At 45.4% G+C, this 20,208-nt stretch overlaps 1 protein-coding gene across 1 annotated transcript in view; it reads left to right on the top strand.

The window, feature by feature from the left end:
* mgat5b (alpha-1,6-mannosylglycoprotein 6-beta-N-acetylglucosaminyltransferase B) overlaps window positions 1-20,208 on the top strand; it is a gene marked incomplete at both ends in the record, with an annotated part of 114,918 nt that overhangs the window by 42,572 nt on the left and 52,138 nt on the right. The window contains 2 exons of the mRNA XM_080009702.1: window positions 3,509-3,673; window positions 16,508-16,677. Coding sequence (XP_079865828.1) covers window positions 3,509-3,673; window positions 16,508-16,677 — 335 coding nt within the window. The remainder of the gene's footprint in view (window positions 1-3,508; window positions 3,674-16,507; window positions 16,678-20,208) is intronic.

Raw genomic sequence — 20,208 nt, 5'->3', positions numbered from 1 at the left:
ACCTCCTGGTTGTCTCCAGAGGTACTGCCACAAGCTCCTTAAAGTGGTCAATGATATTTCATATTCAAATGAATCACCGAATGTAATGAGAGGAAAACCAGGGAAGAATTGTTTTTTGCAAGGTTGTCTATATATAGTCTGTATATAGTCTATATACAGTCTATATACAGTCTGTATATATTCTGTATATAGTCTGTATATAGTCTATATATATTCTGTATATAGTCTATATATAGTCTTTTTGTAGTCTGTATATAGTCTGTATATAGTATGTCTATAGTGTGTATGTAGTCTGTATATAGTATATATATTGTCTGTTTATAGTTTGTATAGTCTATATACAATCTGTATATAGACTGTATATGGTCTATATATAATCTGTATATATCCATTTACTATGTTTTTCAAGCAAGTTATAGAATTGTTTTTTGCAAGGTTGTCTATATATAGTCTGTATAGAGTCTATATACAGTCTATATACAGTCTGTATATATTCTGTATATAGTCTGTATATCGTCTGTATATAGTCTGTATTTAATCTGTTTATGGTCTATATGTAGTCTGTACTGTATATAGTATGTATATAGTATGTCTATAGTGTGTATGTAGTCTGTATATAGTCTGTATGTTATACTATATATATTCTATATATGATCTATATGTAGTCTGAACTATATAACGTCTGTATATTCTATGTATATAGTGTGTATATAGTCTGTATATGGTCTGTATATAGTCTGTACTGTAAAACAAACAGACTATATGCAGACTATATACAGACTATAGTCTGTATATAGTCTGTATAGAGTCTGTATAGAGTCTGTGAATCACAATTTTCTGGCTGCTTCATGGTAAATTCTGAAAACAGAAAGTTGTTTGGGCTGAATTATGATATCTGTTTTGCTCGATGTTTTTAAATCTTTTATCTTTGTGACAACACTGCATGCCAGATGAACCAAGTGCCGGTGATCAATGGTTTTGTGTTTTGGTTTAAAGCTCGGCCAGATGGCTCCACGGACGTATTTAAACACCACAGGCGAACGCTCTCTCCAATTTATCATTTGAGACCCAAACTTGATGGTGTTGAAGGCGCTGGGCTTACTCAACAGAGTGTGTGTGCACGACTACACCCCAGGAATGTTCAATTGACTCATTTCATTCGGAGTGTATATTTTCCTTGAAATTTCAAAATGATGAATTGATGATGAAAAAGGAAACCGATTTATTCATGAATCTCAATTAAGAAAATTGTAGAAATATAAACCCTAGTTTTTTCATGTTGACAATAAGACCAACTGTATAGAGTACAATTGGTCTACTGCTTCTATCTATCTATCTATCTATCTATCTATCTGTCTATCTATCTATCTGTCTGTCTGTCTGTCTGTCTGTCTGTCTGTCTGTCTGTCTATTTTGTGGCATGTCTGATATTGTTTTTTTCTGTTTTTCGGTGTCAGACACGGCGCCGTCTCTGTCTTGAATGATTGAGTTGCTGCTGTTTGTTTTCCTTCACGGCCGCACAGCAAAATGTTTTCTTGACTCCGTCTCTCGCTCTCCCCCTCCTCACCTCTTCTCTTCTTTCGTCTTTCTTCCTCTACTCTCCTCTCCTCTCCTCTCCCCACCCCACCCCCTCATCTCCTCTCCTCTCTCCTCCTCTCCTCTCCTCTTCTCACCTCTCCTCTCCCCTCCCCTCCTCTCCTCTCCTCTCCTCTCCCCTCCTCTCCTCTCCTCTCCTCTCCTCTCCTCTCCCTACCTCTCCGCACCTCTCCCCTCCTCTCCTCTCTCCTCCTCTCCTCTCCCTACCTCTCCGCACCTCTCCCCTCCTCTCCTCTCTCCTCCTCTCCTCTCCTCTCCTCTCCTCTCCTCTCCTCTCCCCTCCTCTCCTCTCCCCTCCTCTCCCCTTCTCTCCTCTCCTCTCCTCTCCTCTCCTCTTTCTTCCTCTCCGCCCCTCTCCCCTCTCCTCTGCTCCTCCCCGGAGCCCCGTGATGCCGGCGCTGGGGCCCTGAAGTGAATACGTTCCACATCCTTGCCTTGTATTCTAATCACCTGCCTATATTATTCACCGTCTCTAATCCCACCACATCCTCGGGGTCTCCTGTATTTGGATTTGGTGTACACAAGGCGCTTCAAAGAACAATTATCCTCCCGCATTGTCAAAGTGCGCCTCTGCATCGTGATGTGTGTGTTTGTCCGTGTGTCTCTCTGTCTGTATCGCCGCCCGTGTGTTTCTGTGTGTGTGCGTTCAACCAAACTTAGACGAGCGGCACACAGGCACGTACACAACGACATGAGAGTGTGTGTGTGTGTGTGTGCATCTGGGTATTTGTATCAGCGCTGGTTTCGTGGATACCATTTGAACCCGTATTACCCGGCTCGAGCGGAGAGACTCGTTCCGGGGAGTCCCTCCAGGCCACTTCCGCGACGGGCCTGGCTCCTTGGGCGCAAGCATAATAACGTACGATACCACGGGCTCGGCTCTGCACCGGCAGCCATCGCTACTCAAAACAACATTTCAGGTGCAAATAGGATCCAAAATGTGTACTTAGAAGATAGAAGTAACACAATCCGCCCAATTGAGAACGAAAGATGAATTATATTCCTCTGGCTCCGTGAAAAAAAAAAAAAGCACTCCTACTCAGAGCTGTGATTCTCCTTTTCACACAAGGAACCTCAATTTGATCCGCCGCCGAGGCCACCGAGCCCATTTGAAACGATTTGGGGTTTTTATTGTTATTCTTGGATGTGATTTTGTCCATATTTCGACACCTGTCTGCGCTATAGTTCGAGGGTTGACAGTGAAACTGATCAATACAGTCATTATTGTACACTCTACAGTGGTGCTAACGTCTTCCAAATTAGATTATGGTGAAGTTGAAATATTACCCCACGTTAAGAACCACCGACTTAGAGTACGAGTGACTCAAAATACCTTTCATCGTTCCTACGAGTAACGAAATATAGGCAGAAAAAAAAAAAAGAATTCAGCCGAGCAGCTCTGCCCCGTGAAAAATCTGTAACGGTCACACTCCACCACCGCAACCGCCTAAATCTTCACCACGTCTCCAGCGACCGTCCGTGGAGGACAATCACCGCATGCCGCAGTAATCACTCCCAGCTCTTCGAGAGCGTTGTGTCGAGGAGGTCTGGCTTCACCTTTCTGCCGCGCCGCTTATAGACCTGCCATCCGCCGCACTTTTATCCTCCTCCGCCCGCACGCTCCACCTGCGCGGATCTGCTTTGATGTACATGCGGGGTGGGATTAGAAACTCCCGCTTGAGTGTGTGTGCATTTCAGAGTAAACTTCGTCTAAATGCCAGGCTGCCTGGAAGATTGACCGTTTTTCCAATAAATACAATTCTACGCAGAGAATGGTTCGGCGGAGGGTAAAGAAAGGTCGCTCGCCGGCCGTGCCGTTCCGCCGAGGTTGTCGATAAACACGCATTAGCTATGACAATGGTTTTAATGACCTTTTCTGAAAAATAAAAATATCGGCTCTCTGGTCTTTCAGGCGGCGTTCCGCTCCGACATCGGGGCCCTGCTGGAGCAGGTGGGCGCCGGGAAGGAGTCTCTGAGCTTCATGAAGAGACGGATGCGTCGGCTGGCGGCACAGTGGGCGTCCGCCGCGCGGAGGCTGGACGACCGGCTGCGCAGCCGCTGGAGGGAGCAGAAGAGGGTGAGGGTTTCTCAATAAATCACGCTTTGTTTAGTTTTGTCCTCCAAAGACGAGCAGCTCTTCTCAGTGGAGGGAGAGAAAATCGACTCCCCCCTGCCACGTTTGCAGCCGCATTCCACAACCTCCTTACCTCCAGGTCCGTGTGTTCATTCCAGGTTGGGAATAACACGCAGAAAACATTGCGACCTACTAATCACACAAATGACCAAATCCCACCACAATTAACAGTAACTCTTTGGACGCAACTAATCCGGGCCTTGTTTCCCGACAGCATCTAAAGGTTAAGACGATCGTAAAATCCTAATCATGCAGTTTGTCTTTCCCAAAAAATAAAAGTGCTTAGAAACGCTCTTGAAATGATCGTACATCAGCGAGGGCTGCCGATCACTTGTGGAAATCGAAGCGCATTTATGAAACCCTAGGTGTCCCTGGATGGATCGGCCAATGCAAATACATTAGCCTCAAACTACTATGGAGCCTTATTAGGGACATGATGAGAAAAACAAAAAATTGGGGACGTTTTTGCGTTCTCTTGCAATACTTTTGCATTCTCTTGCAATATTATTGCGCTCTCTCGCATACGTGCAATAACCGCCAGCGAAGAAGAAGAACATCACTTCCGGTTCCGGCTGCTGGGAGGAGCCCGTCGCGTCAATCGCCGTCATAATTCAGTCTGTATTCATCATTCAACGGTAGGTTCTCCAACGGTACCCTTCTTAAACAGTAGGCAGTGTCAATTTTGAACTATTTTTGTTCAGTCGCTTTGGATAAAAGTGTCTGCTAGACGGTAACGTAACTGCTCATTACGTTTCGTAGCAATGCTTTTCTGTCATTCCCGCCATGCTTTGACTTCGCACAGTGAACGTTATGGACTTTCTTTCTCATGAAGATAATCTGGTAATATGGGGGAGGATTGAAAACATTTTCTGCGGTCAAGGGAAGTCACAGAAGAGAACATCCAATTAAGAAGTGGGACAAGGTACGCTTGCAACTCAGTTTTCATGCAACACCGAGTAAATAAATACAGAGTGGGGCTCGACACAGAGCTCAAAAACACATCTTTACTTTTATTATTTCCACTTCCCGAGTTGTAGCCAAATGAAGTGTTTTAAGTTTTCATGATTTGTTGATTTGTTTTCATGTTACTTGTTAATAGCCACGTATATACTGATATTTTATTAAGTATTCATATCTCCGTTCAAAGACAATATGTTTAAAGAAATTTTTATTTTAATTTGAATAGTGTTATATAATGGCTCATTAACTTAATCCGTCATTGGTCATTCTATTCATATTCACATAAACTATCATAATTTAATCTAGATGAACCAATAGACCCTGTCATCTGCGTGCCATTTCTGTGCATGTTGGGTAGAAAGGTGTGCACCCATGTGTAAGGGTGTTTTTTGCTCAGGCACCTGCGCTATCGATCATGTGACCTTTGATGTGACATGGCTGACGTGTTTGTGTTAATCCACAACATTTAATCGGTTCTATTTTGCATCTCTGCAGATTAACAAGTCAATGCTCTCTCTAATGATGGATGACTGAATGAAAACTAATATTCCACCTCAGGGGGAGCGGACTGCCACAAATGTGTTCGCGCTCACTGATCACAAATGAGTCTGACGCGATTAAATGGGAAGAAGACCAAAGGCTGCAGGGTCTACCTGTTGGCCTGTGATGGCACGGCCACAGAATAAGCCAGCCCCGAGAACAACCCGGAAGATCGAAGTTGGCCGGCTACACTTTACTGGAGATGGTTACCAGCAAGTCAGAACAAAGAACGGAGGAGGAACAATAGTTGAAAAACTGTTGCAGAGATTGAAGGACCTAAGGACCTTTTTTTTTTTTTTTTTTCCCAAAAATGGTAACTCAAGAAAAGACGCAGCCACCAACTTCACATTTTGACATTTGTGATTTCCAAATAAATCAAATTAAGTGTAAATGAGCAAACCAAGCAAAAAATTGCTCAGATTTCACTTGTGCTCAAAACACAGTGTCAGACGATACGCACTATATTGAGAGTGCACCGGTGAAGATGCTGGGGTATCGATCACACGTGGGCTTTCATCAGCTAGTGCTCATGGTGCCGGAGAACAGGTTTGTGTTATTTTAAACACAGGATATTGGCTGCAGCTGAGGAGATTCGAAGGATACATGTATTCTGTTATTGAGATATTTGAATTACAAATATTTAAATTCTGACCAACCTGAGCCCCCTATCACTTCGTACCCTTGCAATTAACGTCGCTCTAAAATACACACACGACCTTCCCTTTTCTCAAACAGTCAAAATAACTTATTACTGTAAAAGGTAGTTGTTGTTTAATACATGAAAGTACTCAAGTGAATAATATAAAAGTCGAAACCATTTATACTCCGGTCGCATTGTTGTGATCCAGTATCTGCTCTTCTATACCTCCTCTGCACCTTCTCTCCTAAACCTGCTTCTTCTAGCACCAACATTGTACATTCTAGCACCTGCTTTGCAACAGCCACCCTGGTACTGGCAGTGATGGCAATCACATATCCTCTTCAGACAATGCACTATGTAGTTTGATGGTGTAAATGTAAAATATTTATGTTTTGTTTTCATATTTATGTGGAATCTACACCTACAACCAGCATTTGACGTGATGGAACCCCTTGATGCCAAGCGCCTCACATCAGTCCCCTGGTCACAACAGCCCACCTGGACTTGAAACCGTGTTAGATTAATCCAGAGGTCATCAAGGAGCTTGGTGGCTCCAATGAGGATGTTGAAATTGTGATTGCATGGGATTCAAACTTTGAGGACAACACGCCGGTAATATCATTGAAACTATGATTCAAACCCAAAGTCACATACTGATATACTGTGTACTGGTATCCTTAAATTACATAACTGGTTCAACACAATCCAAGGCTAAAATTCCATTGTTTTCACGATCCTTGCAATCCTGTCTTAACACAGCTGCAGGATCGTGCGAACTTAATTCACGTCAGCCATGACCTACGCATACTCTGCGTGAAGTGTATTTCAGCCTTGATGAGTTAACAGAACAGAACAGAAAGATATACGCTGAATTTTGCTCATCTCTTTCCAATGGAACCTGTCAAGGAGTGGGTATATTAGGCAGCAAGTGAACAGTCAGTTGTTGAAGTTGATGTGTTGGAAGCAGGAAAAATGGTAAAGCATAAGGATCTGAGCACCTTTGCCAAATTGTGATGGCTAGACGACTTGGTCAGAGCATCTCCAAAACAGCAGGTGTGTGGGGTGTTCCCGGTATGCAGTGGTTAGTACCTACCAAAAGTGGTCCAAGGAAGGGCAACCTGTGAACCGGCGACAGGGTCATAGGTGCCCAAGGCTCATTAATGCACGTGGACCAGACGTCTAGCCCGTCTGGTCCGATCCCACAGAAGAACTACTGTCGCACAAATTGCTGAAAAAGTTGATGCTGCTATGATAGAAAGGTGTCAGAACACACAGTGCATCACAGCTTGCTGCGTATGGAGCTGTGTAGCCGCAGACCGGTCAGTGTCCATGCTGACCCCTGTCCACCGCTGAAAGCACCTACAATGGACACGTGAGCGTCAGAACTGGACCATGGAGCAATGGAAGAAGGTGTCCTGGTCTGATGAATCATGCGCGTGCGTCGTTTACCTGGGGAAGAGACGGCACCAGGATGCACTATGGGAAGAAGCCAAGCTGGTGGAGGCAGTGTGTTACTTTGATACCTACCACGGACCTAACATTGTTGCAGACCAAGTACTGTACACCCCTTCATGGCAACGGTATTCCCTGATGGCAGTGGCCTCTTTCAGCAGAATAATGTGCCCTGCCACACTGCAAAAAATGTTCAGTAATGGTTTGAGGAACATGACAAAGATTTCAAGCTGTTGACTTGGCCTCCAAATTCCCCAGATCTCTATCTGATCGGGCATTTGTGGGATGTGCTGGAACAACGAGCCTGATCCATGGGGGGCCCACCTCACAGCTTATACCCTTATCCCACTGCACCAAAAACCCAGTACATCCGCTAACGTCCAGCATTTGTCATCAGTGAGAAAGGAAAAACCCGGGTCTCAGTCCCGGGTGAAATGACCCAGCAATAGACACAAGTTTTTACCCCCAATCGGCTCTGATTTAAACAGGACACCCGGGTCAACCCGCTAGTTTTGGCCCCTTTACCGACAGGTGTTGAAATTCCGGACGCTGGCACGTAAACAGACAGGAATATCCGTGTATCGTTCCATCATTTCATACCCAAATCTAAAATGTAAAATCAAAATCAGAAGTTATTGACTTTTCCGCATGGGAGACCGTGAAATGTTGCTAGTGTGGGGATCACACGGGGGGGGGGGGCACAGCGGAGAACCCCCATGCTCCCCGCCGGGAGCTCCAGCATCGTCCCCAGCTGGTCCCCGCTCCCCTCCGTCGAAGAACTGTTGCGCACACCAGCGCACACAGCGTGGCGTATCCATGCTCTATACTGGTTCTATTCGAGTTTTGGGTCGTTCATGAACGATCTGATTCTTTTGAACGGCTCAAAGTACTATTTTTTCAAGTGTTACAGTTTTATGTCGTCGTTGGTTTTAAGTTGCTGTCTCCTCTACTGGTTTATTCCCGATCACACTGGAACCATGACATGCCCCTTTTCCGACGTGTTCATGACGACTAACCTGACGCACGTAGAAAAACACGGCATTTCTCCTGGCAATAGGAAAGGTTTCAATGACCTATTTTTAGCGGGTTGACCCGGGTTTAAAAAGCCTGGGTCAACCCGCTAACTTTGGTGTGAAAAACGGCATTACAGGACTTAAAGGATCTGCTGCGTGTTGGTGCCAGATACCACAGGACACCTTCAGAGGTCTTGTGGAGCCAATGCTTGCACGGGTCAGAGTAGGGTGACCTACTCAATATTAGGCAGGTGGTTTTTATGTTGTGGCTGATCGGTGTGTAACCATGCCATTATTTGTATTTTAAGTACAATTCTGCTTTGAGATACCGCCAGTGCTCGATCATCACTCGTGTTGAGAGGACTAACAGGGCTTAATGGATTCTCTTTTATACATTTTTTTCCCCCAGCAGGATGGCGAAATGCGTTCCTCGCCAGAAGACATAACCTCACACTCAACATCAACTGCAAAGCCAAAATATGTGCGTCATGCGTACATTCACAGGGTGAAGGTTAGAGGTGACCTTGTGGATATTTTTATGGATGACACAATAATGACTTCTCTGAAAATGAAGTTCCTTAATGAGGAGGCTGTAGATGGTTCCCGAGCGTCGAGGGAGGTTTGCACTGCATTCTACTTTTCTGAGTCTGAATGGAATGCACTTGAAAGGATCTGGATAAAAGGTTGATCATGGATTATTTCCAGTGAGGCTCTCAAGTGCTTCCATGTGTACCTGCATCCGCATACATTGACTCATTAGGTGAAGATGCCATCATTCCTCGGCTATGTCGCTTCTGCTGAGCGATGGTCCTCAGTAAGGCTCTCCGGGGCCTACTGGATGAAAGCGACAAAGAGGACTTATTCGACATTTTCCCTTGGATGGGTTCCCATGGACTCCCTTGAAAAGGCGGCATGAAAGCTGCCGTCCAAGCAAGGGCTCATAAAGCCATTCCTCAACAGCCAAAATATATAACAGATTGTTTGGCGAAAAAACCCACATTAAATGCTCAGGCTGAAACTATGTGACAAGGAAGGTGTTCCATCCCTCTGTGAGTCCAAAAAAGCCACTGGCAGAAATATGTGTCACAATTACTCGAGACAACGCAGGAGATTCTCACTCAGAGAGAGCAGACTACCTTCAGCCTCTTAAAACGGTATGTGAAAAATTCTGACCGAATCAAAGCTGAAAGAATTCCTGTGGTTATGGACTGGCTCTTCTGTGATATGTGTTGACAAAAATCAAAGTAACCTGCCTGCCAGCCTGTTGGTCATACATGTGGTGCAGCCCTTGATGTGCTTTACACGTATACTTCTTATCCAGAGTTTCAAACTGAGTTTGATAACATCCTGTCTAGCAGCTATTATGAGATGGACATCCTGTGAACTTGACCTTCTTAATGTTGTTAGTGTTCTGTTATAATTGTTGAAATCCATGGTCACTTTGGCCAGCATTACTTCATGGATTACACGGTGAAAATTGTAAACCGAGGTATTTATTCTGTAAAGCTTCAGACTTCAGAGTACAAAGGATATGTAGGATTTTTATACAATCCTGAATGTTATTTTATTTACGTTTGTTTTGCCTCTTCAGACAGTCGTTGCACATTACACTTGGAGTCCTCCATTGAGGGGTCTCTTATTTCATTTCAATGTTATTAAATTAAAAATGTTATGCATCAGCAAAATAAACGCTTGGTTCTTTGTTTACATTGGTTTGCACAAACGTGAACATGTTTGTGTTCAGCTCAAAAAGTTTTCATATTGTGACTGTTTTACCTATTTTGAGGTTTTGAGCTCACATTTCAAGTTGTTTACAAATATTTAACATTTTCCTCTTTGCGAGCACTGCTAGAGTGAGGAGCCGGTATTTTGGAAAATGCCACGTGAATTGATGGTAGCTTTTGCCCTCCAATGCACTATTTTCCCATTATTTTGTGGAAGAGATAAATAGTTCCTTGCAGGGATGCAGCCACATTCCATCTTGTCGTTCACAATGAACCACTGGCTAAAGCATTGGGCCCCCTGTTATTATTGCTTATTCTTAGAAATATTGCAAATGACCTAAAAGTCATGTACCGTGTATAAAAAGTGAGGACTGGAAATGAGGCCATCAGGTCTCTATGAGCCAGGAATGTCCTGCTATAACACAATGAGGAACTTTTGTTCGCTACAAATATGGAAATCCAAGATAGAAATACAATTTCAAACCAGAATGGGCCTTTGCATCTCAACTTACTCTTTTTATGAGTCATATGTGTTCTTTTATCCTGTCCAGGTGCCTCATTTGTAAAAGGCATGCATGCACACAACACCGCAAAATTTGATTATGTCTTTAATCTACTTTTCGTGATTTATATAGCACAATCTTAGGAATAAAATGCCTGGCAGTAAATTTTATACTACAAAAACAAGCACATAAAAATAACATACAATAAAGGATAAAACTGTATATAAGAAGATAAAATACAGGCTAAAACTGTATGTAAGAAGATTAAATACGGCTACAATTACACAAAAGACCCTCAGACAGAGAACGTCAATAAAACAGATGTGTTTTAAGAAGCACAGTAAAATGTGGAATCGAGTCTGCAAGTGCGATCTCCTCCTTCCACATGGTGAAATTGATCTTAAAATGGAAGCGATGATGACATTTCTTAAGCACATCTACAAGTTCACGGCTTGATATGGGTCCCTGGGAAGATTCAGATGACTCTCAGCCATGATATGATATCACATAACAAACACATCTCGGACGCATGGAACAGTCAGACGAAAAGTGCATTGCGTGTTGTGCAACTGAAGAGCTTCGTGTTCAATGGGACTGAGGGAGTCTAAGTCATAAGTGTTCAGGGAATGCATACGTCATACTGGGCAACCACCGGGGACGTTTTTGGATGGCCTGATGGCCTGCTAGCCTGATGGCCTGCTGCCCTGATGGCCTGATGGTCATCCCAAACAAGTCCTGTGTGGCCCAGTTCATCCTGTGAAAACATGTTCCAAGTTAATTGAGGAAAAACTATGTCGTAATATAAATGAACCTAAATAGGTTAATTTGTGTAGAGCTAAGAAATACATGAATATAATATTCATATCATAATATCATCAATTTCTATTATCATATTATGATAGATATTGTCAAATAATCAGTTCACCAAACAGTTTACCAAAAGTCTAGATAAAACGAGTATCATATTATGATACTGTCATTACTGTCATTATCATTACATCACAACAACTTGACATACACATTATCACCTCAGAGTAACTCACTTGAATGAGTCCCATAAAGCAAAACTGCAGCAGGCTTTTGTCTAGGAACCCTCCATCGTAGAACCCATTGTCTTTCAGATCTGCAATCAGTGCATACATTCCTTGCGCAGAAACCCCCACCAGTATTCAGTCCTTTGAGTGGTGGTGCTGGCGACTTATAAGTAGGTGTCAAGGGTTTCATCCAAACGACTGGTGTGGAGGAAACGCTGGAAGTCTCTGACCTGGCCATTTTCCGTTCCTTCAGGTCTGCCCTGAAGACTCTCAGGCAGCCCCCCAAACGCGGCACTACATCAATGTAATAACATCTAATCATCTAATTTTGATCACTACTGGTTGTGTAGGTATCAAGCCAGATGATTTTCTGTGAATACCCGTCAGTGGCCCTATTTATACAAATACCATGCGGTTTAAGTTTATCAGAGGAATCAATGTGCCAGATAAATTGGGCCCTTTCAAGAAGTATGATAGTTGCCCCGCGAGAGACGCCTTGTTCTCCTGATCCACACACCCGTAGGACCCAACTCCTGCAGAGTCAGTTGATATCCTCCATTAGTACATGCAAGCCATTCGCTCAAAATTTGGCATATGTCCACCGATGGCCGTGAAGTTGTCCCGTACTGAGCACTGCAGCTGGTCGTAAATAAAATCAACTAGACTCACCGAGGTTATGTATGATCTCCGTCCAGAACATCCTCTTGCATGAAGAATTCTCTTCAGCTGTCGTTCACTCATGTGATAACCATTCCCGTAACCGAGCACTGTGGTGATCTTTTTATATTTGAGTCCAAGGTGAAAGTAAAACTCAATTGAAGGCTCCATGGTACTCCGGAAGTACTATGGAGCCTTCAATTGTGACACACTCAACCTGATCAATGATCCGGAAGTACTTTCGCACTCTTCTTCTACTGTCTCCCTTTTTTTTTCCTCACCACCATCTCCAATACGGCTCCATAAACTACCAAACTTTATTTAATAATGCACAAAGTTATTTCAATCTGCTGTCATTCCAATCAGCCTCTCTTTTAGTGCTATTGTCATTCTGTTCCCGTCAAAATGTGAATTTGTGATTGTGGTCGATGTGACTGTCGTTCAATGCTCTGGTTTAATCATCTCCATTCTGCCAAACAGTTTGCTCTGGTGCCCGTCCTCTGTGGCGGAGAGATGGAGATGGATAAATAGAAGCCCCCTCATTTTCATTCATGCATTCATTCATTTCCTATTTATGCCCCGAGTTGAGGGGAGCTGGAATCCATCCCAGTCTGCACTCAGCCGCTCTTGCCTGGCATGAGTTTCCATCGCGGGTTCCCAGCCACACTGTACCTGCACCGGTCTTTGCAAGTAAAATATAAAACGAATCCCCTCAAGTGTTGAGCTTTCCTCTTCCTGCAGGAAGGCTTGAGCCAAACCTTCGCCGGTGTTCATTGGTTCCTGGCTGCACTCTGCATGGAGACAGACAGACCTGCACAGTAGGATGCCGCTGATGACGATTAATACTTTACTTTGCTCTGATACAGTTGGCTGACAGTCAAGCCCCAAAGTTTGTCCACCTAGAGGTTATGTAATAAAAAAAAATACATATTTATATATATACACTGTGTATATATATATATATATATATATATATATATATATATATATTATTACTAGTCACTAATGCAATGTAACTAGTAACATTTTGGAAAACTTTGTCATTAAATCCTATGTGCTCCGTGTTAGCTCCATGAGATATCAAATATTAGCTTCTGACTAGTATCTATTCCCAATGTCACCAGTATCTATTTAAATGTTATGACTTTATAAAAATGTGATACGAGTACTTGAACTTTATTTTCTCATTATAGTGACTAGTGCCTTTTCTTATTGTTACTACTACGATTTTTTGTCTTACCAGTAACAAAGTACTTTTGACCTGACATGAGAAATTACGAGGCAATATGTGTAATTTTAAATGTTACTCGTCCAATCTGTCTGTACATTTCTCTCTACGAATTAAATTGCTGTGCACAGTTTTTTTTTTTAACCACTCTTACATGATAGATATGACAGCGAGCGACCATCATCCAGAGACCGTGTCTGGTATTTATTGGCTATAGTGTTCTTTGACCGGTGACATTTCCAGCGACATTTCCATAAAGTGTGCTGCAGGTTGGAACAGTCCTCTGATGAAATGCTAATGACCTCAGGGTCTTCCCCCCCCCTAGCCTACACTTTGGGTCAAGGACCTTCATGTGATTCCATAAATTGCCATGAATGAACCTATTTGTTTGTATTTGTTTGGGTGAGTTGTGTGTGTGTGTGTGTGTGCGTGTGTGAATGTGTGTGTGCGTGTGCGTGTACTTGTGTGTGTGTGTGTGTGTGTGTGTGTGTTTGCACGTGCATTTGCCCATGTGTGGGTATTCGTCTGTTTGCATGCACGTGTACCTCCTCTAACTGAAATAATAATAATAATAGTCCTATTATGAACTTTCTGCAATGCCAGTGTTTCTTCTACACTCAGGGAGGTGTGGATTCACAGCAGCGGTGGCTTCGGGGGAGTTTTACCGCTCAGCGAAAGGGTGGAAAATTTGCTGACCCAGCTAATTTCATTGAGTTGCCGGACCTCGGGGTTGATGGCAATTAGCAAATCTACACGGTTGACTCGAAATGTCGGCGAGTGGATTTTCACTTTCCGAACCCGGATTTTCCCGCCTCTGCTACCCGCTGCATTTGTCTTCGGAGGCCAGTTGTAGCTCAAAAAGTGCCGCAGCTCGACACTTGAAATGCTTGTTCCAGAGGCGCCGGTTGACAGGGGCCGGTATTTGTTCTGCCTATTGTTGGGAAGGATCTAACGGTGGCTGTCTCTTCATCCAGGAAAACCTTTCCAAATATGCAGACCTCTTCCATTAGCTTTCATCAGCTTGTCTTTGGGGACAGGCCGTTGGATGAATCAAAGCCTCACTCTGACGATCAAGACATCATCCTTCCGTAAAGAGGCTTCGGCGCTTGTGCATTCTCCCAATGGAGGAAGAGCGAGCGCCGTGTTTGCCAGTTGCGGTTGCCCTCCATTAACCGGAGCCTCTGGGCCCGGTGCTCGCCGCGGAGGAACCGGGATGCCATTCTGGAAAACAGACACGGAGAGGAACGGCCGTGGGCTGCTAGACCCATAGACCCAGCGATGGGCGACGCAGCACACCGGGCGTATGGAAGTCTGTGAAGCGGAGGCGTAGGCGGAGTTATGTTGGCTTCTTTAAAAGGCGAGGAGAGCGTCATGCCGTCTAAATTAACATCCAGTCACTTGGAGTGGTATTATACGTATTATACGAAGGGCAGGCAAGGCAGGAAGGAACCGTACATAACACAGACACCTCGAAAATGAAGAGTGAGATCATCCTGAAAGTCAGAATAATTGATTTGCAGTGAATAAATAAAGTGATAAACACAAAAAAAAGAGCGCGCACACACACCCGCAAAAATTCCGAGCTTTACAGGTGTAGTTACGCATAAAGCGCGATCATTTTGTGTGTAGAAACAGGACGGAATTCAAGACTTTTTTTCCCCCATGAAACCATTGTATTCCATTTTACAGAATACTTTTTGACTCGTGTGGCTGTTCCTCAAACAACACGATCCTCCAGCCTGAAAAGGCAGGAGCCTCATCGTTAAAAGCGAGCATGTTCGAGCTGGATGCCAGCGTGCCGTCTCCGATGCAGTAGTATTAGTATTCCAGTTGGAGAATTAACCGCACTTCAATACTTATTCCTGTCGCCTTTAATTGATTCCCCTCGAGCCGCAGAACCTCCGTCTCCGCCGCGACTGTGCGAACTCAATTTTTGTGTTTGCCTCCTGCCGCACCGTTCCTCCGCAGCCCTTTTTTTGCCGAGACGGCGTGCCGCGGGGGCTGAGACGGGGCCGCCCCCTCCTGAGCTCCAAACTCCCGGCTTCGACACAATGTTCCGTGGTTATCGGCGGCTCACAAATTGCCGCCGAACCAGAAGAAGATTCGCCCGCGATAAAGCCGGGGTCGAGTCTCTGTGTCTGCCGCTCCGGGTGCAAAACAATTCTCGGTATTGATTTTCATGTTTTGTCACGGTGTGGCGCGTCACCCTCTGACTGTCATTTCAGGCGTCTAACACAACGGGGCCGCACTTCTGTCGGGTGCTCCCGTGTTCAGGGGCACGCGCACACACACACGCGCAGACACACGCACACACACACACACACACGCACGCACGCACGCACGCACGCACGCACGCACGCACGCACGCACGCACACACACGCACGCACGCACACAGACACAGTGCTAATTAGGCTATGGATGTTGTACAGTTTAGTTATTAGAACAGTGTCTGAAAGTAATCAAGGCAAAATTAAAGGCTTCCATCTGCTGAGAGTTTAATTTCATTATACATTTAAGAGCCCAGAAATTCTCCCATCGACAATTAAATCGGTCCCACAGCAATCTGCATATCAATTAGAGCCTCACCCGGTCAATATTCAGACTTGATTGTCTTTCACTGGGAGTCGCTTTGCCGCAACAATACAGTGACGGTGCAGTATTTTTCTTATTCTGTTCCTGCTAATTTCTGGGACGTGACTGAACCTTGACGGCGACCTGAATTTAAAGTGGCTTCGAAAAGTGTGGCGAAAAGATATCAAATCGTTTGGATAACTGGAGGTGCTCCACAGGAGCTGGCAATCTGCTGTGCATCTTAACTAAAGCCTATATGTTCTATTAAAGGGGGATTCCACCTGAAAGTCACATTACTCAGGTTTTAGAGTAAATGTAATTTTATGCTGCACGGGAGAAACCTTTTACTAATAGATGATCAATATATTCGATTTCCTTTTGTGATCTTATATACAATGAATGTTTTTTACTCTTCTAATGTGTTTCTTTTTCCACCCTCTCTCTCCCCCATCAGATCCTGGTCCACGTGGGTTTCCTGACGGAGGAGTCCGGCGACGTGTTCAGTCCCAAGGTGCTGAAGGGAGGTCCATTGGGCGAGATGGTGCAATGGGCCGACATCTTCTCCGCCCTCTACGTGCTCGGACATGACCTCAAGATCTCCGTCTCGCTCAAGGAGCTGCAGGGGTACGTGGGTGATCCCGATGCTCAAGTGTCAGACGATGAGGGTTTTAATAAGTGTACGCCCGCAGTGGCCGGCCTACGTGTTGTCGACCTCTCGGAACCTTCGCCGTAAAAAATTTGACGTCGGTGCCCGGACGGGATGTCGTAGATCCTCTTCCCAACGGCTTTGGGAAAAGTTGAATTTATCGGTTGCTGGACGAGTTTGCGTTGGTGGCTATCAGCCAAGGAGCAATCTGGGATCCCGGCGCTCCTTTTCTAAAAGGGTTTTTTTTTTAGTCCCTGGCAATCGATGGCGAGTCACATTTCAATCAGCATGTTATTGTTCTGGCTCCGCCGGTCAGGTCGTCTCCCGGCGGGGGTCGTTCCATGTACCGCGTGCTAACCGAGCCCCAGCGACATGATCGGAAACGTATAGGAAGCTGATTTGTGAGGCCAGTACACCCCCTAATACTGACATTATGGAGAACGGCAGAGAATCCTGAGGTCGGATCTTCATGACGGCGGTGGTGACGTCACGTCGGCGCACCCGCGCTAAAATAATTGGCGAGAGACGACCAGGAGGCGACGCCTCGAGGAAAACGCTCGTCAGGCTCCCAGCTCGGGCTCGGTGATTCACTTGCTCGCTGCTCCCCCTGCGTCTCCCCAAACTCCCAAAACTCCCCCGCTCGCCTTGCTCAAAATTAGTTTGCCGCTGCCGCGAGAGATGAAACCGGTGGCTTTTGTCGTTCCTATGCGACGTCTAGTGCGGAGAGACTTGTGCTTGGGATACTGTAGAATCGTATTCGATTTTTAGTTTTTAGATCGGTGGTTGAACTGCGCTCGCAGTCGCTGCCACGGCCGGGTCCGCTGGATGAGGTCAGGGCCCGTACTTCATTTTCCCGCTTTTACCTGCGTTTGAGGCTTCTGCTAGGAACGTGTGAAGCTTTGACATTCGGAGAAAAGCCGCGCGCTCACCGAAAAACACCTCTCAGGCAACGGGTTAAAAAAAAGGTGTGCACTTCTTCTATGACCCTGAAATATTGATTTGCATCTTAGACCCACGGCGTTTCAAACAGCTTGGCCTTCTGCGGGCGCGAATTGCATTATTTCTGTCCTCGCAAACTGTGAATGTGAGTCTGTGAGTTTGTGTCCCATAGGCCTCATGTGAGAGTCTTCAGCAGGCCCATGCAGGTACTCAAAGTATAAAAAAGGGCACATGGAACAAGATTTTAAAAAGCCATTTCCAGCATTATTTACAGTTTATATATATATATATATTTCTTTTTTTTTGACTGGTGACCTGAGCTTCCTCCACCAATTCAACCAAAAATGACTAATTTGGACTCCAATGAGTGCCTCATGAATATTCATATCTTGCCCTAAAAATAAATCTGCTACCTGCTCGTCATCTGGGCTTTCTCTTCTCCCTTTTCCTAACAGCTTAATAAAGGGCGACGTGCACTCATATGTTAGCTGAATATTATTCAATCTTATCCAAGGTTGCCAATTCTAGTCGGATTTGTATAAAAAAAAAACAACACAAAGAAAATGCTCCGCGTCTTTGGGAGAAACACTCCCAGAGAGACGCCATCAGCCCCCTCCCCCCTCCCACGCCAGTTTAATGAGACGTGCTTTCACCTGTTTCCCTCGGTGTATTTACGCCTGCAGTGTCCCCGTGGCGAGCGCCTGGGACCCACTGTCCGAATCAAAGAGGTGTCCGTAGGTTTGGGGACCCATCTTTCAGTCGATTCATAATGCAACGGTTTCCAACAAAATCTCGATGCCCATTCACGCCTAAAAAAACGACCGAAAAGAAACAAGGGGGCGCGGTGGACATCGACGGGCAGAGGGGCGGGTGCTCGGACAAGCCTCCGCCGCGCCCTGTGAATCGCCTCTGGATCCAATTTTGACCGCACACACGGACAAGCCGTTCCTGGAAGGCGGGGCTCGACTACGTCCTAGCAGCTTTTTCTGACCTTCTTCATCACCGGCTACAACACAACAGACAATAATTACGATTATATAATTGTACTACACAGAATCGCAATTGTGGCGCTGCCCCTTGCGTCCGCCTGCGTAAGCGCCTCGAGTGGGTTATGCACATTTTAGTATTTTTGGGGGATTTTTAGAGCTTATTGTGCGGAATCGTCGGGTGTCATGACATTTCACTGCATATATCTATGACATGCATGAATCTTGAATCTTGAAGCTTGAGCGCATTCACAAACACACAAACCGACGTGCAGCAAACCTACCAGCCCCCTCGACACGCGCCGCCTTCACGTCAAACACGCACCGAGGGGTTTTCCTCCGAAAAGATAAGAACCGTATTGATTTTTTTTTCCCGGCTCCATGTGGCCCAGCCCGGTAAATGGGGGATCCGGTCCCGCCTCTTCCCCCGTCCTCCAACCCTCGCCGCCGTCCGGCTTCACGCTGTCCCGAGCAGGAAGATTACGGCGCATTCGAAGCGGGCGAGACGACACGTCCGTGATTGTGTTTCTACCGGCGTGAAGCGCCGAGTGGAACGGAATCGCCCGGCGGCGTAATGCGACCGCATTGTTGAGGCGCCGCATTCATCACCGAGCGGCGGGCGGGGCCGGGTGTCGGGGGTTTGGGGGCGGGGGCGGGAGCTGCTGGAGCTGACCCTCCGATTCCATGAGACGACCTTTTGTAGAAACGCCACTTTGGAGCGGCGTGATGGAGGAGCGCTGGGATCACTTCTCAAGCCCTCGCTGTTAGTTATGCTGCTAATTGGTGTCACGCAGTATTGAATGCTCTCTCTCTCCCTCTGTCTCTCTCTGTCTCTCTCTCTGTCTCTCTCTCCCAGACAGACGCTGCAGTTGACTTGTTATTTATTATTCATAATTTTTTTGTGTGAGCAATGTGGGCAAAGGTTGAGGAGAACATTTTCCATTTTCTTAGTTAAAATAATTTGTTAAATAATGCGTGAGACGTTTTTTTTACCTCGTCACTCAATTGGGAGCCAAAAATAATTCAGGATTTGAACCATTCTGATTTATGTCCGCAAAGTGAATAGCTAGATGACTGGATTAATGGATTACGGGGGCAGTAATCCACAATGCATACATACGCTGATAAATATACAAAACAAACCAACCAACAAGGTACACCCAGTGGGGAAAAAAATATATATATTTGACCTCTGTTTTTTCTGGGTTTTTTTTAGTTTTTTTCGACGGCAATAATGCACTAGTGAGTTTAATAATGACTATAACAGATGGAAACACACACAATCAAAGAGAAGTACAGTCAGAGATAAATTGGAAAAAATAAAAAAAGACAAAAATCTAGTAAGAAAATGTAAAAAAAAACACCCTGCTGAAGGCCGGGTGCACACGTCCTCGTCTTCAGCTGGACCAGAGCAGAGCAGCCACTTCCCGGCCGATGGGCCCTCACGCCGCGCCTGGGCCGGTGGAGGCTTTCCCCCAGTGAATCCTCTCTTCAGCAAACACTCCCAGGGAAAACACCGCCGGCGCCCTCCTCTCCCGTTGCCTGGCAACGCTACGCTTTCCATTTCGGCTCAAGATGGAAACC

Source organism: Zeus faber (genome assembly GCF_960531495.2).
Source record: "Zeus faber genome assembly, chromosome: 11".
Classification (NCBI taxonomy): domain Eukaryota; kingdom Metazoa; phylum Chordata; class Actinopteri; order Zeiformes; family Zeidae; genus Zeus; species Zeus faber.
The sequence above is the reverse complement of the archived record's forward strand: the minus strand, read 5'-3'. Positions and strand labels throughout refer to the sequence as shown.